This window comes from Balaenoptera ricei, chromosome 13 (genome assembly GCF_028023285.1).
Source record: "Balaenoptera ricei isolate mBalRic1 chromosome 13, mBalRic1.hap2, whole genome shotgun sequence".
Classification (NCBI taxonomy): Eukaryota; Metazoa; Chordata; class Mammalia; order Artiodactyla; family Balaenopteridae; genus Balaenoptera; species Balaenoptera ricei.
The window spans coordinates 102,227,325-102,253,012 of record NC_082651.1 but is presented as its reverse complement, the minus strand read 5'-3'; the positions used below and the strand labels follow the sequence as shown (position 1 = coordinate 102,253,012).

At 53.7% G+C, this 25,688-nt stretch overlaps 1 protein-coding gene across 6 annotated transcripts in view; it reads right to left on the bottom strand.

Moving 5' to 3' along the window:
- PXDN (peroxidasin) overlaps positions 1-25,688 on the bottom strand; it is a 65,947-nt gene that overhangs the window by 4,764 nt on the left and 35,495 nt on the right. For all 6 annotated transcript variants that reach the window (XR_009506380.1, XR_009506381.1, XM_059942318.1 and 3 more), the window contains 13 exons: positions 23,270-23,387; positions 21,132-21,301; positions 16,007-16,279; positions 14,919-15,035; positions 13,615-13,773; positions 12,710-12,822; positions 11,824-11,980; positions 9,159-9,267; positions 8,443-8,600; positions 5,897-7,400; positions 3,075-3,209; positions 2,559-2,767; positions 124-244 (listed from right to left, as the gene is read on the bottom strand). Coding sequence is in view for 4 of the 6 variants with exons in the window: in XM_059942318.1 (XP_059798301.1) it covers positions 124-244; positions 2,559-2,767; positions 3,075-3,209; positions 5,897-7,400; positions 8,443-8,600; positions 9,159-9,267; positions 11,824-11,980; positions 12,710-12,822; positions 13,615-13,773; positions 14,919-15,035; positions 16,007-16,279; positions 21,132-21,301; positions 23,270-23,387 (3,343 nt within the window). In the remaining 2 variants the exon portion in view is untranslated. The remainder of the gene's footprint in view (positions 1-123; positions 245-2,558; positions 2,768-3,074; positions 3,210-5,896; positions 7,401-8,442; positions 8,601-9,158; positions 9,268-11,823; positions 11,981-12,709; positions 12,823-13,614; positions 13,774-14,918; positions 15,036-16,006; positions 16,280-21,131; positions 21,302-23,269; positions 23,388-25,688) is intronic.

The following is a 25,688-nucleotide window of genomic DNA, read 5'->3' as shown; positions in this document are numbered from 1 at the left end:
TGTGCCGGGCCGGAGGGCGGGGCGCGCAGACTGGCTGCATGGGTGGCCTCGAGGCACACCCCCCCCCCCAACACCCAAGGGCCAGCTGGCAGGGTGCACGGTCCCGGCGGGGCTCGGCCGTACCTTGGCATCTTCCCAGGCCCCGCACCCGTGGCTGGCTCGTCCTCCTGGTAGCTGAATTCAAGGGACCGCCTGCCTCGGAAGTGGTAGGAAAACGCGTTGAACTGCCCCCGGGTTCTGCAGTCTGAGGGCAAAGTGCAGGCACGTTAGGGTCTCGACTCCCACGAAGGGGACATTAAGAACAGCTCGGCAAGTATCACTATCCTTCCCGCAGGACACGCTGGGCGCTCAGGTCGGCAGGGGTGGAGGCACCGTCCCCACTCCCCTCCCCCTCCGCTCCCCCGTGAGTGGCCTGGAGCCCCCCGACGACCCCCTCCTCCGGGTGGAGCAGTCCTGCCCACACGGGAGCTGCTGGCACTATTTCAGTAACTTCCACAGTGATCTCAAAGTTGTGTGCATGTGTGTGTCTTCCTCTCCGTGACTCATCAGTCCTCACAGAGAAGCTGAAATTCCTAACTTTGGTCAAGAGAAAAAGACACTCATCCTCCCAAGAGCAGCTTCTTAGGCTTCTCACGTGTGCAGGTTTCGTACTTGGATTAAACAAATACACAATTAAGAGATGACGCTGAAGAAAGTTTGGGTTAAGTGAGTCTTTTATAAGCACTGAGATGTCGATAACAGCTACCGACATTTGGTTCTGTCAAATCATAACTCTTTTTTTTCTGCCACTTTTTAGATATGGCTTTTGGACTAAAATAAAAACAGATAAAGCTTATAAAGCATTCTTTAAGTTTTGCCAGCTGAGGGCTATGCCTGCTATTTTAAGAGGAAAATAATCCAGAAGAAAGGATGTCAGAAATTGCATCAAGTGCCTAAATCTCTGACCGTCCAGCTGAAGCAGGAAAAGGCTCTGGGCTGTGACACAGAGGACAAAGCCTGGATCCAAGATTCAGGCTCTCAGAGGACTTCGGGCTTTTGGAGCAAAAAACCAGAAAACCTGTCTCTGTTCCTTTCTAAGCAGCTACAGGGAATATATCTGGTAAAGTTATCAGAAAATGAAGTTTCTGTATCTGAAAAGAAGGACTGGCTTTTTCCAATGATTTTCAAAGAGAACAACTGTCTGCAAACACAAGAATCAAATTCTCTGCCATATGTGTGGAAAACTGTTGTGACCTTAATAAACTAGTCAGAATATTTTTTTAAAAAAGCAAAAAAAAACAAAACAAGTTCCCAAGTTCCCAACAACTATAAAAATGAGAAATTAATGCTTTGGAAACTTGGGCATGTAGTGAGCAAAATTTTAATTTTTATGTGAATTCTCCTACAACGTTGCAAGTCGTATACATTATATATATATTTAACGTATTACGTATTCCATGTATTATTTACGTATGTCATATATATGCAGAGAAGCCACAGACACAGAATCACATCAGACACACTCACACACACACAGAACGTGCATCAACCCAGATTTCAATACTTACTAATGAAAATAACAGCTAATTAAAATTAATTACTAGCGAGAACAACCTGGCCAGGGCTATTCCTGCGGAAATAACGAGGTGGAAAAGAAAACTCTATGGTTTCTGCACCTGGTGTCCATGGGCATTGCCGGCCGAAGGCTGAGGCCCGGGGGCCGGGGCTCTGGGCCCTCCTTGCCCACCTCACCCGCAGGGGCTGTGTGGCCCGTGGTGTTGCCCCAGGCTCCGGGGCCCCATTTCCTCACTACAAGAGCGGGGTTACCCAGAATAGGTCCTCAGTGTTCCCCCCACTGCAATGTTCCCTGGGTCTCTGATCACAGTTTGAATAAAACCAAAATTATGTTCAAATGAGAACGTGCAGTCGAGGTTAGCTACGACCCGGCTCCGGAATGCCACGAAGGAGCCGCCTGGATGGGCATCCGGAGACAACCGCGGCGGCAGGCCTGGCATCGCCACCTTCACGGGCCCCCAGGTGCCTGGGTGAGGGCACCGCGCAGCCGCCTGTCGCTCTCCACTTCCTCAGAAGCTGTTTTATAGCACATTTCTCTGCTTACACAAGCTCTTCTGGACATTCAGAACACACAGCACGCGTTTTTAAAAATCAAATTTGATGTCTGGCATGTTTTTCGGTCTGTTTCTCGTTCATATTTTATCTGCGGGTACAGACAGGCAGGCTATCAAATGCAGACGTGTGCCAGGTTTTAAAGAAAAACCGGGAGCTAACCTCATTAAAGTTTTGCTGTCTGTTTCTTTTACTTCGTAGTTCTCATTACTAACTCCTATCTCTTGGCATTACAAAGTCTTCAAAATCATGACTTTAATTATTCTTAGTTTCCACAGTACTGCTCAGTATGGATGCTCCAGAATTCAGCAACCCCCTAGAGCTGCCTGTTCCGTTTGTGTTCTCACTGCTGTGCTGATTCCAGCCCGTGCGTTAGCGGGGATTAAGCTTACACCCAAAGTGTCAGGAAGGAGGACGGACCCCACTGAGCGACAGGGCCCCTGGACGCCCACCTTCACAGCAGTCTTGCCACACGCGGAGGTCCGGCCGGGGGATCTCGTCGCAGCTGCTGTACCCGTGGGGGAACTCGGCCACTCGGAACACGTCCCTCTGCACACGCGTGATGTTGTCTGAATTGTCGCACACGATCCGGGCCAGTGACGTCTGCTTGATCTGCGTGAGCTGGGCGGGGGTGAAGACCCCCGGGTTCTCATACCACAACCTGCGTTCCCCAGAACGAGAGCAAGCTCAGGGAAAACATGAAACGCAAAAGCCCCAGGGGGCTGGTTAAAATATTCCTCACACTCAGTTTCGCCAGCGATGAGACCTAAGTGGTTCAATTAGGTTATCACTTAAAAATGGACTCAAACGTTGCTGTGAGACACTCAAAAAACAAAGATCAAGAAATCTGCACTAAAATCAGCAGAGGCCAGCTCCTCTGATGAACCAGCACAGGCCACTTTCCAGAAACACTGCCCGGCACTTGGACACCTATTGAATTACCTGGCGGCAGGCGCATCTGCATTTACCTGTCACCGTCCCGTAAGCGCTTGAACTGTGTGCTCAGCAGACACATCAAGGTGGGCCCCAGACGGCTGCCGGGGACCAGGTCCTCCACCATGAGGGCGGGAAACAGGTCGATGTTGAGCGGGGAGCCGTACAACCTATGAGACCAAGCGGAGCCTTAAATTCACTGAGCAAAGCTGTACCTGGTAAAGAGCACAGCAACTAGGGGAAGAAAAATCCTCATTTCTTTATCATTATTTGACGTTATTCAGATCTTCACTTAGTAAAATCCAGTTATTTCTTTAAAGCATCTATCCATTATGTTTTAAAGATAGGTTCCTATTTCCCGTTTATATACGCACAATAAAATACACACACAGATATATTTATTATACAAAGCTTAGAGAAGCCAAGAAAACACAAGGAAGGAAATCAAAACCACACCTTTCCTGACCGTTTAGAGACAACTTGACATCTTAACGTAAACCCTTCCAGTGTTTTTGTCATAGATACATATGAAGAATAAGCTACAAACAGCTAGAGACACATTTTCAAAACAATACTGGGATTCTACCATATATTGAAAACATACTTGCTATGAAGAAACTACTTACTAAGTAGAAATCGCACAAAAGACTAAGACAGCAAGGTTTAAATGTTCAAGAACAAACTTTTTCATCAAATTCTTCCAATTCCTTAGAAATAAATGCTTACAAGCAAAGAGCTGACAACTTCTATAACATCATTCTTATCTAATCTCTCCTGACACCCTCGGAAGATGATAATGGCTTAGTTTCAGCTGCCATCCAAAGCTCCACTGGACCTTTTAAGTGCGTCCTGTAATTGAGACGCCTTTTCCACCTGCTTGGATTAGGGGTGCTGACTGCGGACACGGCCGTGCTGGGCCGTCCTCAGCGCTCCTCACCTCAGGAGCTGGGTGAGCGTGAAGCTGCCGGAAGGGCATTCAGTCCAAGGACACGCCATCCTCACTCTCCCCAAGTTCAAGGACGTTCACACTGAACTTTATCCAAGTTCAAGGACGTTCATACTGAACTTTAGTTCAGATGGAAACACGGTCAGAAAGAGCCTTGCGAGTTTGGCTCTCTGCCTGCAGGGGCTTTTCCCAAAGGAGACACCCCATTCCTGGGCAGGGCCCCCTTTCGTCACCCCCGGGTGATTGGCCCCAAAGGTGGGCCCCGCAGACCCCAGACCGAAGCAGGGCACCCTCCTGCTCACAGCCCCCCAGCACAGGCCACACTTCCCCCTCGCTGTGCACCCAGAAATGGACAGATCTGATCGGATGCCACTAACACGGGTGCAAGCACACGCTCCCTTAAGCCCCGTCTAAAAGCCTCTCTTCCCTGATGGCTTCACTGGCCCACAGCTGGGCCCCACTGTCCCGTGTCGTCACTCTGCCCGGGCGCCTGTCTCATCCCCACTCGGTGAGTCAGGCCTGACGCAGAAGAGGGTAAACGTGCGACTCTCCTGGGGGTGGGTCACGCTGACTGCCTCCCCAGGGCCCCTGGAACTCGAGGCCCAGGGCCCCCAGCCCCCAGCAGCGCTGAGCTGGAGAGCAGACGGCTTTGACAGAAGCTGGGCAAAGGAAGAAACACTGGGAAAGTGATCTCGTCAGCCTGGACAAGAACAATGGAGGATATTCAAGCATAAAGAATACAGACAGTCCACACACCCTAGCTGAGCAGTCGTGCCGCAAAGGTCTCTGTACTGGGGGAGCGTGCGTTTATGTACCCGGCAACCTGACACTGCTATGCAAACGAACACCGGAACATCTTAAACTGTAGAGCATGACATTCACTTATTCACAACCTGTGATAAACTACGAGTAAAAGTCATTTTCTCCGGAAGGCACAGGCCAGGCCCTAAAGAGAACACGCCTGAAGCGCAGTGTTAAGCGTGTGACTGAAGCATCAGCGATTTACCTCTCAGTGAGCAGCAGAGTCCAGAAAATGACCCAAGCGAGCCTTTACAGAAAAGTATTTTTTTCTTTTTAAAACCGTTCTTTCAAATGGGAAAGAACATACTGTAAGTACAAAGCGACCAGTGGGCTACAGGGGACCCTCGTGGGAAAACTCTAGTGAGTGGTTATTTCCATTAAAGACCCCCCCAGAGAGACTGGAACAACTAACGAGGAAAACAGGACTTAAGGGGCCAGGGCCGACTGGACACGAGAGGGGCGGGGGCGGGTGAGTCGTGCGGACCCTGTCTAACCAGCGACCTGGACGCAGAGATTCTGGGGAGGAGGCAGCGGCTGCAGGCAGGAAGCCCCGTCCCGCCAGACCCCGGGCCCTCGTGGCCTGACGGGGCCGGCCTCGGCCTCCGCGGGCCCACGGAGGAGGGGCTGCCCGAGGGTCCCCCGGGGCCCTGCCCCGTGCGCTGGGCGTCCTCCACTTCCGTGCCCCCGGCCCAGCGAGCCCTCTCCCGGGAGGGGGGAGGCTGCTGCCTGTGACGGACGGGGGTGCAGGGGACGTGGCGACGGGCCGGGTCGGGGGGATGGCGGGTTTAGGGAGAGGACTCGGGACGAAGCCTCACAGCTGGGGGCCTGCCCGTCCTGCGGCGCCAAGGGCTGGCGCTCGGGCTCCCGAGGCTGCCGCAGGGTCTCTTCCCCGAAGCACAGGTGGGCCAGCCTTGTCCTGCCCGACGATCTCACCCCTCCGCACCCCTCCCATCAGGCCCGCCGGACAGGGCCCCTCATCTCTCTCTGAAGTCAAGCCTCAACCCGCCCCCAACCCGTCTCCGCATGCCCCCCGACCCCGAGGCTGCACAGACAGAGACTCAAATCCAGGGACCACGACCCCCTTGGGCTGCCGGCCCCCACCACACCCACCGTTGCAGCTTCTCCCGGATCTCGGGGCTCCTGATCTCGTTCTTCAGGTCCTCGAAGGTGTGGGCGGCCGACAGGTTGCAGTAGACGCGGTAGTCGTGGTAGGGCGGGATGCCGTGGTCGCGGCCGCGCTGGATGTTGATGGCGGCCAGGTCCAGCGCCACCGTGTGCGCCATGGAGAAGAGCCGCTCGGTGAGCTCCGTGTTGAGCAGCTGCGACGGCACGCGCATCTTGCCCGGCACGCCGAACAGGCCGCGGAGCAGCGGGTCGATGCCGCCCTCGTTCACGATGCGGAACGGGGAGAAGAAGGCCTTGTGCAGCGGCACGTGGCCGTGCGCCGCGGGCTGGAAGTTCTCGTCCAGCCGCTGCAGCAGCGGGTTGACCAGCGTGTGCCCGAAGCGGAAGGCGGCCGTGGCGAAGGCGTTGGAGATGCCGGCGTTGGCGCCCGGGTCGTAGCCCCGGTACTCGCCCAGCATCTTCATGCCCGCCTCACCTAGCACCTTGGGCAGCCAGTGCCGGTAGGTGATGTGCTGCACCTGCGCCCCGACCACCTTGCGGGCCTCGTGGTAGATGGTGTCGCCGTCCCAGTGCGGGTTCAGCGCCAGCAGCTCGGCGGCCACGCGGTTGTGCTCACGGAACCACAGCGTGTGCATGCTGGTCAGGCCGAGCTGCTCGTTGGCCCGGTGGTCGCCAGCCAGGAAGCAGGGGATGGGGCTCTCGTTCTCGTCGCGCATGCACTCGGTGGGCGGCCCGGCCGCGAAGGGCAGCAGCGGCTTGCCCGAGCGCTGCACGATGCCCTGGCGCAGCAGGCCCCGCTGGCTGGCCAGGTCGCGGATGGCGCGGGCCTCGTGCTCGGAGCTGCCGTAGACGTTGGAGGCGTCGATGTAGGAGGTGAGCTGGTTGATCTGCTCGCGGGGGTACACGGAGTTCATGAGCAGCGACGTCATGCCGCTGCCGCACACGGGGCTGGAGCGCACGAAGAACATGCAGCGCGCCCCGCTGCGCGCCCGCGGGTCATCGGGGGGGATGGCCACCGAGAAGCAGGGCGGGTCGTTGCTGCACGTGGAGCTGCAGTGCTGCCCGTCGGAGAAGCGGGCCTGGCTCAGGGCCACCACCGTGGAGTCCAGGTCGTGGTCCAGGAACTGGCCCCACTGCATGAGCATGTGGGTGAACTGCTCGTCCGGGGTGACGGCCTCGGTGCCGATGAGGGCCGTGGACACCAGGCGGGGCATGGGCAGCGGGTGCCCGTGGTAGTGCCGGCCCGGGTCGATACCACGGGGCGTGTTGAAGCCGTTCTCGTACACGGCCTTGAGCAGGCGCTCGAAGGCCGTCAGCGAGGCGCCCCACATCGGGTGCTGCAGGTTGTTGCAGGTGCCGTCATGCGTCCGGTACTTCTGGTGGAAGCACATGTCCGAGCAGTTGTTGACGCGCCTGTGGGCCGTGCAGCCCGACAGGTTGGCAATCAGGCTCAGGTACTGCGGGGACACGAGGTCGTTGTAGTGGTAACCTGGACGGAAGTGGAGACACGCCTCAGCAGCCCGGGCACCGGGCGGGCACGAGCGCTGTCCCGCGGCCCCTCCCAGCTGGGCCTGCCGGACCGAGCAGCAGTGCCGGGACCCGGGAGAGAAAGAGCAGGGAGGTGAGGAGGCTCCAGCAGGAAAGGCCGGCAAGGACCTGACGCACCAACTCCCACGCCAAGCTCTCCCGGACCGGGCGCCTGGGGCTCCACACGCGGGGCCCACGCTCCCCACACGGCTGCGGGGTGGTCACCACGCATCTTACTTCTCCCATCGGGACCGACGCCCATGTACGTTTAAAGAAGACAGGTGGCAGCTCCCCTCTGCAGAGGACAGTGTCCTAAGCAGCCACATACAGAAGCAGTAAAGAGCCGGGGTGCAATTTCCCAGGCTGGGGGAGAAGCAGTCAGACACACAAGCGCTGGCGGCCTGCACGAGAAAGGGGCTTTGCAGGCACAGGACACTGGGCTGCCGTCGCCATCTGGCGTCGGGCTCAGACCTGGGAGCCTGGCATCTCCCGCTTCCCCAGAGAGAAGGGCGAGGCTGGCACGCCTGCTCTGTCACAGCCGCCCTGAGGAAGTCCCGAACGGCTGAAGAGCCAGCAAGGGAAACGCTTCCTCCTAAATGCTGTCTGGGCGCTAATCCCCCTCCGGCCCCGCAGAGGCTCACGGGCGGGGCCCCTGCCGCGGGCAGAGGAGGGGGTGGCTTCACCCTCACCGTCTGCGCAGCACCTGCTGGGGCTCCATCAACGTCCTCTCTAACAGCCCCAGCCCGGACCCACGGCCTCCGAGGGGCTCTCCTTTGTCCAGAGGCCCCGATGGTCAGAGCCCGGGGGCCAGGACAGCACGACCACCCTGCTGAGCACATGTCAGGTCACCACCGGGTCTCCCATCGGACCTGGGGAGCCACAGGACTGTCCCAGCTCAAGGCAACCCGCACGTGACCACGATCATCACAGACCCCGGGCCCGACAGGCTGGACGTCGTCACGGGGAAGGGGTCTGCGGGGTGTGGACCCCGCCCGGGTACTGACTCGTTCCGTTCAGGTCCACCATCAGGCCGTGCTGCACGTGCTCCTGAATCAGCTGCAGCGCCCGCTCGAATATCTCCCCGGCCCGGGCCTGCTCCACAGTGTAGGGGTCCCGCGGGTACCGGAACAAGGCCAGCAGGTCATTCGGGGAGCGGGGTCGGCTAGCGGGTGTTTGGGAAGAAAAGGGAAGAACGGAACAGATGACTGAGAACAAAGGTCACTCGTGCCCAAAGGAGAATTATTGCTCTTAAATATTTCTGTGGCTACGTTTCCACAGACACAAGGTACCGTACCTTACTTATCCCAAGCGGAAGGCAACAAAACAAACGAACAAAACCAAAAGACACTAAAAACAAATAATTAATTACATCAATAGAAAAAAACACCAATATACTATTTCAGTTCAAATGCTGAAAAAACACTTTGGAATTGCCAAGATGGACAAATGCACGAAGGGCTTATGAAATATTTTGTTTTTGCCAAATCATTGAGTAACAAGCCAAAATAACGAGTCGAATTTTTTTTTAAATGTTCTATTTGTGAATCATAGTTCAGTTTCTACTTGGAAAGGAGTATCTTTCTGTTATCTTAACCCCCAGCAAAGTTAACACCAACACTGTTTATGATTTTCAAATTAAAACAGTGTTTTATTCCCATCAAACAGGTGAAAACTGCGTATGAGAATCACCCTCTGAAGCCCCACCCACCTCTGCAAATACCTGTCAAACAAGTGCGTCCGCGTGGAGTTTATGGCTCTGTCCACCGTCGCGATTGCTTCAACAATGGACGTGGCTACAAACGGGTCCCCGTTCCTACTGACATCGGGAACTAGGAAATGCGAGGTCGCATGTCACCGGAAAACGTGCACACAAGTGAGTCAGAGAAAAATGTCTAGACTCTATGTCATTTAGACTGAGGCATACTTTTCTCCAATGTTATTTCTACTTTCCACACCAAACCTTAAGTTATTTCATCACAAATTCTATGAAAAGCTGTTTTCAAACTGTATGGAAGTTGCAGACGCTTAATTTTTAAGATCATGGGATACCCCATAAAAGGACAAGGTAGTTGTAACTTAAAACACTGAAGTTCTTCTACCAAAGCGTCGCCCATTAGGGGAGGCGCTGACTCAGGCCCACCGGAGCAGCTGCCCTGCTGGGCGGAGAGTGTGGTGCTTTAACTTCCAGTGGATTCTGTGTGTTCCTCCCATCAAAGGCCAACCTGCCTGGGTGCTGGATCTCAGCCCACTCACCCTCCCGAGACTCTGCTCTCCCTTCACTCTATCCCCTCAAGGTAGGATCAGACATCCTTACACCCAACATGTGTGCGTGTGTGGGCACACACACACACACATGACATGTGCACACACATACATGACCGTATATGCACACACATAAGTGTACATACATGCACATATGTTCACGCACACTCAGGCACACTCGGCTAAACCTGACATCTATGAAGCTATGGCTCCCTTTCTACTTTCCTCTTTTCATTCCTTTTTTACTTAATATTGACATTTTTCTAGCGTTTAGAGTTTGCTAAATAAAATAACCTTGTTCCAATCAATCTTTTATCTTTATTTTTCAAAATGCCTCATGCCAGGTCACCAACAACACGCATTTTAATAAACGGTATCCTTTTCCTTCAAAATACTCAACCCTTCTGGAAAATCTGACACGGTTGAAAATGTCCTTATTGAAATGTTGCCTTCACTTGGTTCTGGGATACACACCCCTCCAGACTGGGACTGATGCCCTCCTGACACCGATCTCAAACAGAGCCCCAATTTACTAATTTTTAGAAGCTAATATTTTTATGCCACGTGTTAAGACAAATGGACAGAACAATCTTACATAATTTTATTACCCTAATATTTCATTACTACCAATGATTTAAACTGACTTTGTTTTTCTTCAAGCAATGATCACAGAAAAATAATCCAAAAACACTTATTTATATGCCTTAAAAAAAGGGTAATGGAAATTCACTAAAATGTTCAGGGTGGTTATTTTTGGGGAGTGGGATTATGGGTGGGAGATTATTTTTAAACTTCATGTATAACTAATTCATGTTAAAGTAACATTATTTTTCAAGTATAAAAATAAACATTAATTGAAAAAAACACTGTTTTTATGTCAGGAGATTCACCGATTTAATTTATAATCACTTCACACTCTAATATAATGGGAAAATAAGGTCATTTGACATTTCCCCCCTCAAAAAAAAAGGTTTCCAGTTTTGCCTGTACTGTTGTCTGCAGGTGCCCACAGGCTCCAGGCACCGTGCAGGGAGTGTGGAGTATGGGGTGGGAGGGGTCGGCATATAAATTAACCACACCCAGGCAAGTCTGAGGCTCACCAGCCCTCGGAGAAGGCAGATTAGGTGATTAAGGTGGAAAAGGCAGGAACGCACATGCAGGTGGAGGTTGTTTCCTGCGGGAGGAACTGGGGGATCGTCCAGAGGCGGGGCCTGGGTGTGGAGGCTCTGTCACCGGAGAACTCAGGCTTTATGTGCTGGGGGCCGGGAGGTGAAAGCGGGGCACAGACAGAGCTGGAGACAAAGTGCAGGTCTGGGTCGAACTGTTAAGACTTTATGCAGGGACTTCCCTGGTGGCGCAGTGGTTAAGACTCCACACTCCCAATGCAGGGGGCCCGGGTTCAGTCCCTCGTCAGGGAACTAGATCCCACGTGCATGCCGCAACTGAGAGTTCATGTGCCACAACTAAGGAGCCCGCAAGCTGCAACTAAGACCCAGAACAACCAAATAAATAAATATTTTTTTAAAAAGACCTTATGCAAAGCTACAGGCTGTGCATTTTACCCTGTTGGCCCAGAACACATGGAGAGTGTTAGGAAGACGGAGGTAACACCGGGACGGACCAGATGGTGGGGCTGGAGGGGATGCTCTGGGTGAGCTCTGCAGGCCGGCACAGAGCCGGGGTCCGCCTGGCTCCAGGGCCACCAACCAGATCCAGGCAAGGGAACGGGCCTTGATTATTTGGGGGCTTAAAATGAAGACTTAATACACGCCAGGACCGCACAAGGCCACGCACGCCCGGAACAGAGAGAAAACAGAGTGAAGGGGCCGGGATTCTTTCACAGCAGTAACTACGTCTGTGCTTTGCCAAATGGTGACTGTAAATTACATGCTGTAGAACATGAGGGGGTTTGGGTGACCACTAAACCAACCACGAAACCCAGAGCGAGGAAAGATCTCCAAGGGCACGACCACATCGGCCTGCAGAGCCTAGAGCAGCAGGGCCCCGCCCACCGCCCTGCCAAGTTGGGACGCGCTGTCTTCTGATAACGCCCGAACCCCCAGACTCCCTGCTTCCCTCGGTCGCCTCCGGCCGCGCGTGCGGCGTCAGTGCCGCGAGCTCACCATTCACGCTGAGCACCATGCTGACCGCCGCCTGGCCGATCGTGTTCCGGGCCGAGCACTCGTAGCGGCCGGCGTCCACAGGCCCCACGTCGTGGATGGTCAGGAATCCCTCGGGGCTAATGTGAAATTTCCCGCTTTCTGTCACCTGAACCCCGTCCTGGAGCAAGATAAATGGAAGAAATAGCGGGGTCAGACTAAGGAGCAGAGGCGTTTACCCTGGAGAGGGGCGCCATCATCTGTCAGGACCTCACTAACGGATCCATCACGCTGGCTGTGCTGAGACCCGCCGACGCTGGGAGGGACTCGCCCGATGCAAATTCAAGGGGATGAACTTCTCCTACCTGCTTGCAAAAGACCCAGAAAAGCCCAAGACCTCACTCTGGGGGACCTCCCTGGACCTCTGGGGTGCGCGTGCCGGGGCGTGGGCACAGAAGGCGACCTTCGTGGGACGCGTACTGGGGCGGATGGTGCAGAGCAGGGGCACCTGGTGCGGGAGAAACCAGGATGCCTGAGCCGCGCCCGGCGAGGCCGCGGCGCCAGGGCCTGAGGACCCGCACTTCCCTCCCGGGGAACCACGGCACGACCGCCAGGGACAAGTTTCATATTAAAACACTTGCCTGCCATGAAACACTGACATTCATTTCTTTACTGGGCTTAATAAGAACAGCACAGAGAAATGAAGCAACAGGAAACCTTCTCTAGTGATTACGGGACCAAGGATCTAACAAAAGGGTTTTCTTTGCTTTTGTCGCCAAGAAGGACTCGTGAAGGAGCTTGTCCAAAGTCTGTCTCATTTTGTTTACAACACGGCCGCCTTCCGGCTACGGGGGTCTGGAGAAGCAGCGGGCAGGGGCAGCTGCCCCCAGCCACACGCCGCAGCGCTTACCTTGTTCCAGGTGATAGCGGGCTCGGGCTCCCCCTGAGAGCTGCAGGGCAGCTGCACGCTGCTGCCCACCTCCGCCGTCGTGTCCCTGGGGACGCTGGTGAACACCGGGGTGACTGCAAGGCAAGGGGCACGGGCTGGCACGCGTGGAGAACCCGGGAGACTCCTGATTTGTCCCAAAAGCTTCAGGCGAGCAGAGGCCCCGCCTCGGGTCCGGGCAGGCCCAGGGCACGGAGCGCTCCCGCCGCAGCTGCCGGAGCGAAGGAGCCGGACGGGACCGAGGGACGGTCCAGGGCTGCCACCTTCCACCTGCGCGGCAGCATCTGGTCTGTCCGCACGGCTCCGGTCCGCTCGGGGCGGCCTGGGGCTGCCAAGTCCAACCCCCCCCCCCCCCACAACCAAGAGCTGGTGACGGGAGGAAGCAGGGGACCGGCTGATGACCTCACCCACGGGCCGCCCACTGTCCTGCCTGCTCGGCACCGGAGGGCAGACCCAGAGCCCATCCGCCGGAGCAGACCCAGGCCCCAACCCCCGGGGACCCTCTGCAGGCAGCCCCCCTCCGCGCCCACCCCCCAGGTCATCACCTCTCCTGCCTTCCTCTCCCGGCTCTCAACAGGGACCCGGGGCCAGCAGGAGGCAGAACCTCACGTCCAAGAGGACATGGGGGCCTGTTCCTAGGTCAGCCGCTGCTGCTGGGTCCGGGGCCACCTCGCCCACCCCCAGGGAAGGCAGGGATGACACAGTGACATAACGTGACCTGCTTTACTGTGAGGAGCCGGCCGTGCCAGCGTCCCACAGGCAGCAGTGTCCTCACTGCCGACATGGGAGAGACGGGCTACGACTACGGCCTCGGGATGCGAGTCCGGGGGACCGTCCATCGCAGGGAGGGGTGCGGGACCACTGCCTACCTCGGGGCTGGACCGTCAGGTGCGCGGTGACCCTCTGGGAGCCGATGATGTTGACGGCCTGGCACTCATACTGGCCCTGGTCGTGCAGGGCGACGTCCAAGATCCGAAGGGTCCCTGACGACAGGACCAGGTGCCGTCTGTCCACCGACAGCTGGCTCCCTGCAAGGTGGGGATGCACTCTCAGTGACCGGGATACGTGGACACGAGCCTGGCCTTCGAGGTGGGAGACGGGAGCCTCAGGGTCAGGCAGAACCCTAACTGAGGGACAAAGGGGTCGCAGAGCTTGTCTTCCCCAGATCTGGCCTGGAGTCACCGTCCCGGCCTTCGTCACACACCTGTGCGTGTGCGACAGTTCAGGGACAAATAGCACACAGACCCTGCCCCCCCAAGACTCTCCAGAGAAGGAGCAAGGGGCAGGGACCATGGGGTCGAGGGTTAAGTAAACAAGAGCCGGGGTGGTATGCAGACTGGGAGACAGGGAGAGGCCGGTCCCAGGCTGGGCATAGAGGGATGGGGGATGGAAAGGGGACGAGGGATGGGAAGGGGTCGCGGGCTGGGAAGGGGATGGGGCTGGTGTTGTTTAAAGACAAGCAGCTCCCCAAGTAGGGATGAGCCTCTCCTCCCGAAAACATGGAGCTCTCCTCTCGTCCAGGTTGCTCCCAGGATCCCTGGGAATGGCCCCTCAGGGGCGGAAGGGACGGTGGTGCCCATTGGTCCAGGGCTAGTCACCCCCTCGATGCCGGGGCAGACCCTGATGGTCTACCAAGGTTGGCACCTGCCTCTCCGCAGCCTTCCCGGCCAGGCTGCTGTCACCCACCCCCCGGGGTGACGGGCTGGGCCTTCCCCACATCGTGTGCCCAGCAGCTTCCCAGCTGGAGAAATCGGCTGGGGTCCCACCCAAGGAATTAACGTGATCAAGTCACAACACCTCTTGGGGAGCAGCAAGAGAACTCTGGGAATTCAAATGAGAAAGTCATATATACAGTACATATATTCTACCACCAGTTTCTAGAAAGTTCTATCTGCACACTAGTAAATCTGCTCAAGAGGCTAATTCAGTGCACACTGAAGGCAGGACCCAGACTACTCGGGAGGAGATGGGCCTCACATCCAGGTCCTCGGTGCGGACAGGTCTCCTGTCCTGTGTGTGAGGGGGTGGCCCGTGACCGGGGGTGGCCCATGACCGGACGTGCCCGCAGCTCTGAGTCACGTTGGGTTCAGCCAGCGCCGGCCTGCCCGGGGGGTCAGAGTCCCAGGAAGGGAAGGACAGAGGGAGTGGGTCACCGTCCTGCCCGACACCTCACCTCCTTTCGTCCAGGCGATGACCGGCTGTGGGTAGCCCTTCGCCTCGCAGTGGAACTCAACTGTCTGACCCTCGATGACAGCTCTGTCCTGGGGCGTCACCGTGAACTGAGGAAGCGCTTCCGGAGGGAAAGACGTTGGACACGCAACATTTAGGAGACAGCTTTGGATGAAAACGCCGTTTTCCTTCCCCGGAGGAAGGCACACCGCCCGCCCTCAGAGTCCTACCAGGACCCCGACTGTGGGTGCAGCAACCCGAGCAGAGGAAGATGCCGGAAAGTGAAAAGGAAGAATACCAGACGCTGGTGCTTCTCAGCGACACACTGACAAGTGTGCAGAAGGCTCTTACTTTAACAGCACTGAGGCTACAACACAGAACACAGGTAACGGCCTACTGCAGCTCCTGGAAGGGGCCTGACTTGAAGAGATTCATCTCACTCCTCGACCTAAACTAGTATTTGCAAATGGTATAAAATGTCATCTAGCGCAACTGTGCGTAGTGACAGGAGTTGTTTTATTATTACTGGGTGAAAAAAAATTACAGAATAATATATGCAATATAGTTCCATTTTTATAAAAGCAACAACCACCATCAAAAAAGGTAAAAACCAGTGACATGATTGCATGGGCATACGTGCAAAGAAAGGGCCAGAGGACGGATTAAGGACCAACGTTTAGTGACGTGGCTTCCACTGGGGACAGAGGAATTGGTGGGGACAGAGGAGAAGGAAAGAACTCATTCTCTGCATTTCACACTTCTGCGTTTCAGACCCTATGTCCAAAAATTGACCCTAAGGAAATTCCAAGACGTGTGCAAGACATACTGATTCCGTACACACAGGCCTTGGTGAATTGGCACGCATACCCACATTCGTGTGGGGAACACAGCCGAAAAATAAAGCTCTGACCACCTAAAGCCTGCATGTGGAAAATAAACGTATCACCGAGTCCCACCGAAGGTCAGATGTGACGGGAGAGGATGAAGCAGGTGCCGGGACTGAAAGAGCAGGCGGAGCCCGCAGAGGGGCTGGCTCGAGGGCGAGCCAGGGAGGCTGCGGGGCGCAGGGGCCTCCGCGTGGACGGCTCTCACCCTGGACGATGATGAAGGCCGTGGCGTGGATGCCGTCCACGGTGTTGGAGGCGAAGCAGGTGTACTCGCCACTGTCCTCCTGCACCACGTTCTGGATGTAGAGGCCGCCGGACGGCGTGACGCTCACCCGCGGGTCAGCGGGCACGGGGGTCCGGTCGCCTCTGGTCCAGGTGATCCTCGGCGGGGGGTGGCCCGTGGCGCTGCACTCCAGGGTCACACTTTCCCCCACTAGCACCTCCGTGTTCTGGGGTTGGATTACAAAAGCGGGGCGAGCTGTCACAGGAAACACAGATTCAGAATTAAAATCCTCCAGTTTAGTAAACGTTTTTGCTTGGGGTTTCTATTTTCATGCTATTCATTCTATCTATTAAAGTCTAAAATAAGTAAAACAGACACAATACAATTGCATACTTTGTCTCCTTTCTTTTTTCAAGAAATGTGCAGACCACAAAGAGGGTCCGTGGCCTCAGGTCAAACCACCATCAGCTGCCCTAACTGACTGATTCCTTCTTCAAACATGGATCAAACTCTGCAGAAGTCTTACTTTTTTTTTTTATTCTAAATGTATTATGTCAGTCTTTTCAGTAAACCTTGGTAGTAGTTCTTATTGGTTATAAAACATTGTTTTTAAAGGGTATTTAGGACATATAGAAATAACAAATTTCCCTCATAGAAAGAAAAATACAAATTAATACTCTAATGAGATGGTTATAATTATAATTACAATGAGATAATTTTTCAACTCTAAATCCAGAAAAAAAAAAATCCATACACTTATTATTGAGCTTGTGTGTTGAGCACGTGAAGAAACAGAACTCTCACACGTGGGTAGCACAAGTTGCCACGGTCCACCTGGACAGAAGCATGCCCACATACATCAAAACTAAAAATTCATTCACCCTTTTACCCAGAAATTACTCTGCTAGGAACGTACCCCACAGATATTTGGTTGGCCAAAAAGTTCGTTCGGGCTTTTCCATGTTACAGAAAAACCCGAACGAAATTTTTGGCCAACCCAATATTTTTTACTGGCTTGTAAAACAATATACGTACAAAAAGGGTTTTTTATTACTGTGTTGTTTCTTCAGGCTGACATCCTGACCCACAATTTTCCAATCCAAAAAGCTCCAAAAATAAAATATTTTTTCATAACTTCTTTCCTTGATCTCTCTAGCACAAGGCTACTCGTAATCTTCATTTATTCCACTTACTGTGAACATTCATTCAGTTTGCTATAGGATTTTATATATTGATTGGGCGGGGCATTATCCAAGATTCTGTGACAGTTCAAGTCAGTAAATGGATTATGTACCATGTGGCCCTTCTGAAAAAAAATCCCCAAATTTCCACATTTCAAACCACCTCTGGCCCAAAGGGTTTTGGATAAAGAGATGGAGACCTGTGACAGCAAAAGATTTGGAATAGACTTCAGGTACCCCAAAGGGAACGGGTTAAACAGATGTTTCATCTGGATAATGGGATTCCATGCCACCACCCATTAAAAGGGCAAGAGTAAGGAAGTCCCTCATATGTTGAAATGAAAGGTCTCTAACATCCAGTAAGTAAGAAGCAGCTCTGGCCTTGCAGGCACTGGCAGTATTTTCTAGAAGGAGGTTGGATGGAGGTGGGAATTACGTGGACCAGGGAAGGAGACAGGAAAGAGACTTCTCTACATCTTTTCTTGTTTGTTCATTTTTATTTAAAAAAATTTTTAAACTGCTTTATTTTTTTCTTCCAGTTTTATTAAGATATAATTGACATATAGCACTGTATAAGTTTAAGGTGTACAGCATAATGATTTGATTTACATCAATGATTTCAACTACAGTAATTAGCAAAATAATAAAATAATAAAAAGTAATTAGCAAAATAAATTTAGTGAATATCCATCACCTCATACAGATACAAAATAAAAGAAAAAGGAAAAATATTTCTTCCTTGTGATGAGAACTCTTCGGATACGTTTGTTCATTTTTAAACCCCACTTATCACATATCTAAGTAACAGCGGATCACAGAAAACACAGAAGTGACATTTAATGTTAGCATTTCCAGAGGATGGCAAACTGGAGATGTGGAGCCACGTACAGGGACAAGAACCGAAGGCGAAGCCCATCGTGAGGCATTGGCACCGCCCTGCAATTGTACGTGTGGCTTGTAGGAGCCTTCGGAGACAGAAAGATGAGGACACCCCAGGATGAGCGTCAGACACAAAACTCTAGGATGGGCCCCCAAAGTGCTCCACGATCAGTACAAGAAAGAGATAAAGTCAGCTCCTACCCCCAAACCCCCCGCAGGGAACTCTGCTGAGTAGAAGGGAGAAATAAACCTCATGTCAGGCTTTATCAACCCCAAGTGGGTCGTCACATAGGCTTGCTGTCTAATTCACACTACATTAGGCAGAAGGAAAGTGACCTCAGTGGAAGGGCTGAGATGCAGGAAGAAATAAAAAGAACTGGAAGTGATAATTACACGGTACAGTTAGACAAACATTAACAGTACCACATAACAACCTCTTATACATTAAAAAACAGAACTCAGCCTAGAAACTAAGGTGGGTAGTTATAATTTGGAGACAAATGTAAAGACAGTAACTGTAAACGTTGATAATTTAAGAATGCATTTGAAATTTTTCTAGAATAACCACTTATAGAAAAGAAATAAGGTATATAACTTCCAAACTAGAAGTAGGAAATAGAAGATGAAAAATAATTATTTCAAAATAAGGCAAGAAACATAGAAAAGGTTGGATAAATTGTCCAAAATAAGAGGTAGAATTTATAAATCTAAATACATTGCTAACCACAATAAATGTATATGGACTCATTTTTAAAGTCTGTGAGTTTTTTAAAAAAAATCTAGCTCTATGCTGTTTACAACAAACACTCAAAATATATTAATATAGAAAAAGGTTCAGAAATAGAGTCACAGATATAAAAAACAAACTTGTGGTTACCAGGGCGGAAGGGAGGGGGAGGGATAAATTAGGAGATTGGGACTGACATATACACACTACTATATATAAAATAGATAACTAATAAGAACCTGCTGTACAGCACAGGGAACTCTTTTCAATACTCTGTAATGACCTATATGGGAAAAAAAAAAATCTAAAAAAGAGTGGATGTATGTATATGTATAACTGATTCACTTTGCTGTACACCTGAAACTAATACATTGTAAATCGACTATATTCCAGTAAAAATTAAAAAAAAAAAAAAAAAGTAAAAAAGAAAGGTTCAGAGCAAAATGATGGGAAAAGTATAGTTGACAAACACTAATCAAAAGAAAGCAGGTTGCATCCATATAAAATCAAACTAACCTTAAGGCAAAAAGCGTTAATAATCAAAAGTTTAATTCATGAGGAAGATAAAAACTGCAAACTTATATGCCCCTAATAACAAAGCTTCAAAACAGATAAAGTACATTTAGCCCTCTGTGACTCATGGAGACTTACAAATGGGTCCATTATCATTACCTACATCACGGTGTTGGCAAACTTCTGTAAAGGGCCATAGAGCGTATTTTTTGGGCTTTTCAGGCTATAAATTTTTGAGTGTGATTATGTTCCAATAAAACTTAATTAATAGACATTGAAATTTGAACTTCATATAATTATCATGTATTGTAAAATATTACTCTTAAGTTGTTCAATCACATAAAAATGTAAGACACATTTTTACTTCAAAGATCTTGGAGAAACAGGCAGTGGTCCAGGTTTGGCAGCCCCTAGTCTAGGCTGGCAGGCTGCCACTGGCTGACCCCCTCACTCTGCAGTGACATTCCTGTCACGGATTGTAGGAGACCCTCCATGTGCATTTTAGGGAGCAGTGCCAACATGTTCAGACTAGTGCACTAAAGAAGGCTCTCATTCCCGAGAGACAAATAAAAATTCAGATCAAAAGAGGTTAGATTTGGAACTCTCAGGCCAGAGAGAGATTTTAATATTCCCATCTAGGAATCAATTATCCCGCTAACACAGCAACTTTGCTAAGGAAATGCACTGTTTATGTTCTATTATTCCCTTTTGTCCTCTGACATATACCTACAGAACTGCACCACTCTGTTCAGTATTTTGTGGGTTTCCCTGTGCCTTACAAATAAAGCACAAGCTCCTTCTGTGACCACAAGCTCTAACTTATCTGTGGGAGATTCAGAGCCGTGTGACTTTGCAAAGATGCTGGATGCCTTGTTCCACTCGCGGAACATGGGGTTAAAGGGCTTTGATGTGCCTGCAATATGTGCACTGCCTTGCACTTTCCCTTGAAGGGGAATTCGACAGCTGGGAACTCTCACTCATCAGGAAATCTGGACTGTGCCTGTGCTGGGACGAACCAAGTGATACGAAGGTCTTGTACTAGGAATCTAATCAAAGAAACACACAAACCACTTATCTTGGGATTGAGGGTACTGCAGTGCCCTGAACGATAAAGCATGAGGGAAACAAAGACCCTGGCCCGCCTACACGAGAATGACACAGGCCCATGGAGGAGGCCTAGCCACCTGTGCTCTTCCAGCGGCCACGGGGGACCAGGACCACCCCCCGGGGCTCCTCTCCAAGGGCCAGCTCCTCTTCTGACCAAAGCTCCAAAAGTCAACACTTTGACAAGGGCGGGGTCTGTAACCTGGTGGGACCCAGGCCACTCAAGGCCACAGCCATGCTGCCTTTGGCTCAAACAATCTTTTCAGTTCAGGTGCCAATATTTTAGGCCTGGGAATTCTGCATAAAAATTCAGATTTTTGGCTTCTTTTAAAATAACCAAAGCCCTTAGCACAAGAGAGAGCCCACTGCCAAATGGCAACAAGTGAAAGAAGCCCTGGGGACCACCGTGAGCGGGAGGCGTCGGGGGACAGGGGACGTGTCTCCCCAGGTGTCCACAGCCCCTCTGGACTGTGCTCCCCGCAGCGCCTGTCTCCACTGTCCACTCTGAGTGACCGTCCTGGATTAGGGGTTGGTGGTGGACCAGGGCAATGGTCGGGGGTCACCTATGGCCCTGAGCCGACCCTGCTGCAGCAGCTTCAACGGGAGACCTTGGTGTTTGTCTTTTACCACCAGGTGCAAACAAAGAAGGGAGTGGACCGGGACGAAGGCGGGCTCTAAGTGTCTGAGCGAGCACTCAACGTACCTGGAGACCCGAAGTACCTGAGGGTCACCTCCTGCGTCTTTACCTCTCCGGCCACGTTTTTCGCCATGCACTGGTAGATGCCCTGGTCTGTCTCCCGCGTGTTCTGGATAATCAGGGTCCCATCGTCCAACAAGTTCAAGCGGGAATCTGTCTTCATGCTCAGCTCGTTACTGTAAAGACAGACCTGGCAGGCTCAGGCTCTGAAAGCACAAGGAAACACCTAGTCCCCCGTGGGGGGCTTCTGTCCTGGCGCGGGGACCCCAGTCTGGAGGCATGGAGCACCTGGAGATGCGGGGCCTCAACTCGCCTTCCTGGAAACTTTCCTTCCCAGCAGCCTGACCTACCGGCATTTCTGGGAAAAGTGTTTACGCACCGTGTTTATCTGCATCTGTAATTAACTCACATATCCACTTTCATCGTTTACATGTGCAACCTACGAACGTTTCAAAGTGGTCCTCATTCCAAAGGGAAAAAACGGACAGAGTGGACAAAATTCACAGGAAAACTTTCCCTTTGTTTTTGGCAAATCCATTCGAGACAAAGGGGTAGAAACATTTAAGTTATTAAAAGCGGAAAATTACAAATGTCCCCAGAACACCGCCACTGTCTGAGGGATTTCCCAGGGTCCCTCTCAGAATCCAGGCGCCCACAGGCTACAGACCCGGTCGCGGGAGGTGCTGTCCGGTTCCCCGCCCACCTCCCTCATCCCGTGCTCCAACTGCACCAACCGAGCCCCAAAAACTGGCACCTCCCGTCCTTCACGAGCACTTCCGGATGGAGGCAACAGACCTCTCGGGCCCCGTAAGTGAGGCTCTTCCTGATGTGGCCCAGCTTTCTCCCACAGACACTGTGAGCCCCGGGGGAGACGGGGCTGCTGCAGAGATGGGCCCCGGGGCGCAGCCCTGCACCAGATGCAGGCCCGGGGCCTTGGGTCTCCCTCTGCCGTGACTGGCTCTGCGATGTTAACTCTTAGTATCAATGTGTTGACTTACAAACGTGGGTGTGAACCACTCACGAATGCAGGTGTGCCGGCCTTGAGCAAATCTGTTCTTCTCTGCCTTTTGAATGCACACTCCCCGACGGAAGCCCTCCCGTGTTCACTCTGGAATTTACCTCTTGTTGCCCTCAGAGCTGTCCCAGATCCCAAGGCACTGGGGACAGGCCAGCATCTCACGTTCCCCACACAGCTCTGGCCCCGAGCCAGGCGTCAGCTGCGCTAGGTCGATGACAAAGCCAGGCCTAGAACCACTGCACACCTCCATGGCAGGTGCATCTCAGGTGACCCCCCCCCCCCCAGGCTCGCTGCCCTGTTCTTCTCCTCTGCAAACACCACTGGACTCGAGAGCTGGTGTCGGGGGCCCATCGCCTCTCACTGTCGCGACTGAACCCGGCAGGGGCTCTATGGGGCCACACTGAACCCACAGGAGGGTTCTGTTCGTGAGCGAGCGCGGGCCGGGGTGCTCGCGTTTACAAGAAGCACGCGGGCGACGACGACCTGCTCTCACGCGGAGGTTTCCTTCCCAGGACTCGGTTCAAAGCGGATGCGTGCAAGTGCTGCCCTTCAACCCAGACGACCCTCGGGGGTCTGACTCCGGGCCCCGCAGGGACCTGACTGCATTCCCCTCTCCCATACCAAGATGCTTGTGGACAGAAGGCGAGGCCTGGGTTTCCGGAGACAAATCAGACGCACAGGAGCAAAGTGCATGCGCTCACCTCACAGGGTCTCCCTGAAGATGCCACCCGTAGGGAAGACCCCCCCTCACCTCCTCGGGACCCAGGGGCCAGACCCCACGGCTGCCGCCAGAGCAGGTGGGCGGGCGGGAGACAGCCCCGGTTCCCTCCCGTTCCTCACTCGGGCGGGGTAACCATCCCTTCCGTGTTGACCGGCCTCGCTGACCAGGACCAAGCCCGGCAGAGGGCGACTCGGGCCGTACGCCGCGCAGAGGCCGGGGTGTGCCCGACGGCGACTTCAAAGCAGGAAGGATGCGCGAAAAACGTTCCCTCCTCTTTACTCTCCTTCCAGGGAGGAGGAGGAAGGGTCAGGGTGGGCCGGACGGCGGGCGGCTCGGCCGCGGCTCACGGGGCGTCTGGATGGAATGGGACCCGGCGCCCCCGGCGGCCCGTCCGGAGCCACTTACTTGTTTCGGAGCCAGATGATCTCGGGCTTGGGGTTGCCCTCAGCCCTGCAGGTGAAGAAGACGGTGTTGCCCAGGGTGACGTCTGCATCCTGCGGCTCCGACGTGATCCGCGGCCTTTCTGCACCAAAAAGGAAAGCAGACCCTCCTGGTCTTAAACCGTCACGTGACAAGAACCCAGAGCAAATCCCTTCTGTTCAAGACAAAATCGCACACGTTCAAACCAAAATCACTCCCACGAGAGCGGCAGGGGGGCATCTCCACGGGGAAGACGGTGTTAGAGCCGAATTACACAGCACTGCCAGCATCTGAGGTCCACCCGCTGAGAACCCTGGCAACCGGGTGGCGCTGAACCTCTGACAGACAAAGCACCGGGTGACGACCTCAGTGGACGCTCCCCCCGAGAGAGCCGGACACTCGTGAGTCACAGTTTTAGGGAATGAAAGGACAGACAACGGCACTTTTCAGCTGAAGCCACCCCGAAGGCAGAGGCTGTGCAGGTGCGGCCAGGGGCTCCCAACCCCGGGACCATCTCAGTGTGGGGTTCCCACTGCAGTCCCCCGCGGCCACCCAGTCTCTGAGCACAGAGAGGCCTCCCTCCTGCACTCCAGCTGCTGGGTGACTGTCCTCTCTGTGTCCTCACAGCGGGCTGGACTGGTCACCTCCTAACTAGGAAACTCGGAGAACTGACCCCTCTAAGCCCAGATGTATTCACTGACCTGCCACGTGCAAAAAGAAAAAGCACGCTCACGTGCAAATGCGTGTGCTCCTGTGTGTGCATGCGTGCATGTGCGTGTGTGTACCTGTGCATGTGCAAGTGTGTGCACAGTGCCTTCACAACATCTGGCACCTTAAACAGGCACAAAAGGCCGTGTGCGTGTCTATCGCTGCGCAGCGTCAACAGGAAACCCCTCGGACTCACCGCCGTCCGCGTGAACCCCCCGAAACTGCGCTGCTCCCGTCTCCACTCCCAGGCGTCCTGCTCCCGCGCCCGTCTGGACACTGCGGCTCCCTGTGCGTAGCCGGAGGACCCCCAGCCCCACTGCTCAGCCCTACGCGCCATCTTCTCTGATGTGCTGGGTTTGGGAACTTTGAGAAAGCTCCGCTTCTCCATTCTCTCTCCAGGAAGAGGCAATGGTGGTGAAGGAGCTGGAGGAGGGAACCACCCCCCTGAGCGCCCCCCAGTGACCCCGAGTGACGGGCAGCAACTGAGGACCTTCCAGGACACTGAGGGCAGAGGCATCATCCCCAGGCGACCCGCGAGGCCCCGGGAGTTCACAAAGCTCAAGGCACCATTGCCTCTGTCACCCCAGCCTGGCCCCTGTTGACAAGGTCGGAGCTGGGCCGGGGTGGGGTGCGGGGAGGAGGGTCTGCTCCTCCCCCAGAAGAGAGGTGGGCAGAACCCAGGCTGACTCAGGAGGGCAGACCCAAGATGGGCACAGGGAAGTGAACCTGTCGTGACCCCCGAGCAGGTTCAGAGGGCAGAGGTCAGAGGGAGCATCCTCCCCTCCCCCACCCATCCTTCCCCCAGGAAGCCGATCCTAAGGAGACAGTCTCGAGAACGGGGTGCACACAGCACAGCACTGCTGCCCACCCTGGGGGGCCCCTGCCACCAGAGCGGCCCTTACAAAGACGAGGGCACGACACGCAGAGGCCACAGGGTGGCCCTGGGACTGAAACCAGTCAGCTGCACACACTGAAGGCAAGGAGGCTGGCTGTACAGGGGTCGTTCATAAAGCATTACCCACGGCGACGAGTGAAGTTACATAATTGGGGGGGTTACTATGAGGTGGAGTGACCTTCAAAGTAATTAATTTTGTTTTCAATATTTGAAAATGATAATGATGCCCTGGAGAACCTAATTTTAGCACCACCACTCCCGCCCCCCACAAAAGTGCTAAACTTAAAAGAAAAGCTGGATTCCTTGGGCGTTTATTTAGTAGGAAGATCTGTCCTGCGAGCTTTGATTTCGTTCCTTTTCTTGTGTTTCTTCGTGAGGCACTGCGTACGCCAAGCGGTGCACAGGTGCAACAAGCCAGACGAACTCGGCCTACGGCCACTCTGCGTGGCCACCACCCAGATCCAGACCCAGGAGGCCGCCAGCTCCCAGCCAGCAGCCCTGCGCCCACCCCCAGAAACCGCCCCCGCCCCCGCCCCCCAGCCCACCATGGGGTCCTGCCGGCCAGGCAGCTGCAGCCTCTAAAGGCAGAGGGCTGGAAAGAATGACAGAGGTAGTGGTGCACTTCAGGTTGCTATTTTTTGTTTGCAGGGAAACCTGAAAATAAAGCCCAAGTTTATTACCAGATAGTTAGTTTCTCTGTATAGGTACTACAGAGACGGGCTTTGTAAAGCAGGGTCCGGTCAGGCCCCACCCAGACCTGATCTGTGGGATCGGCCAGTGACAGCTGGAGACCGGGCTGCA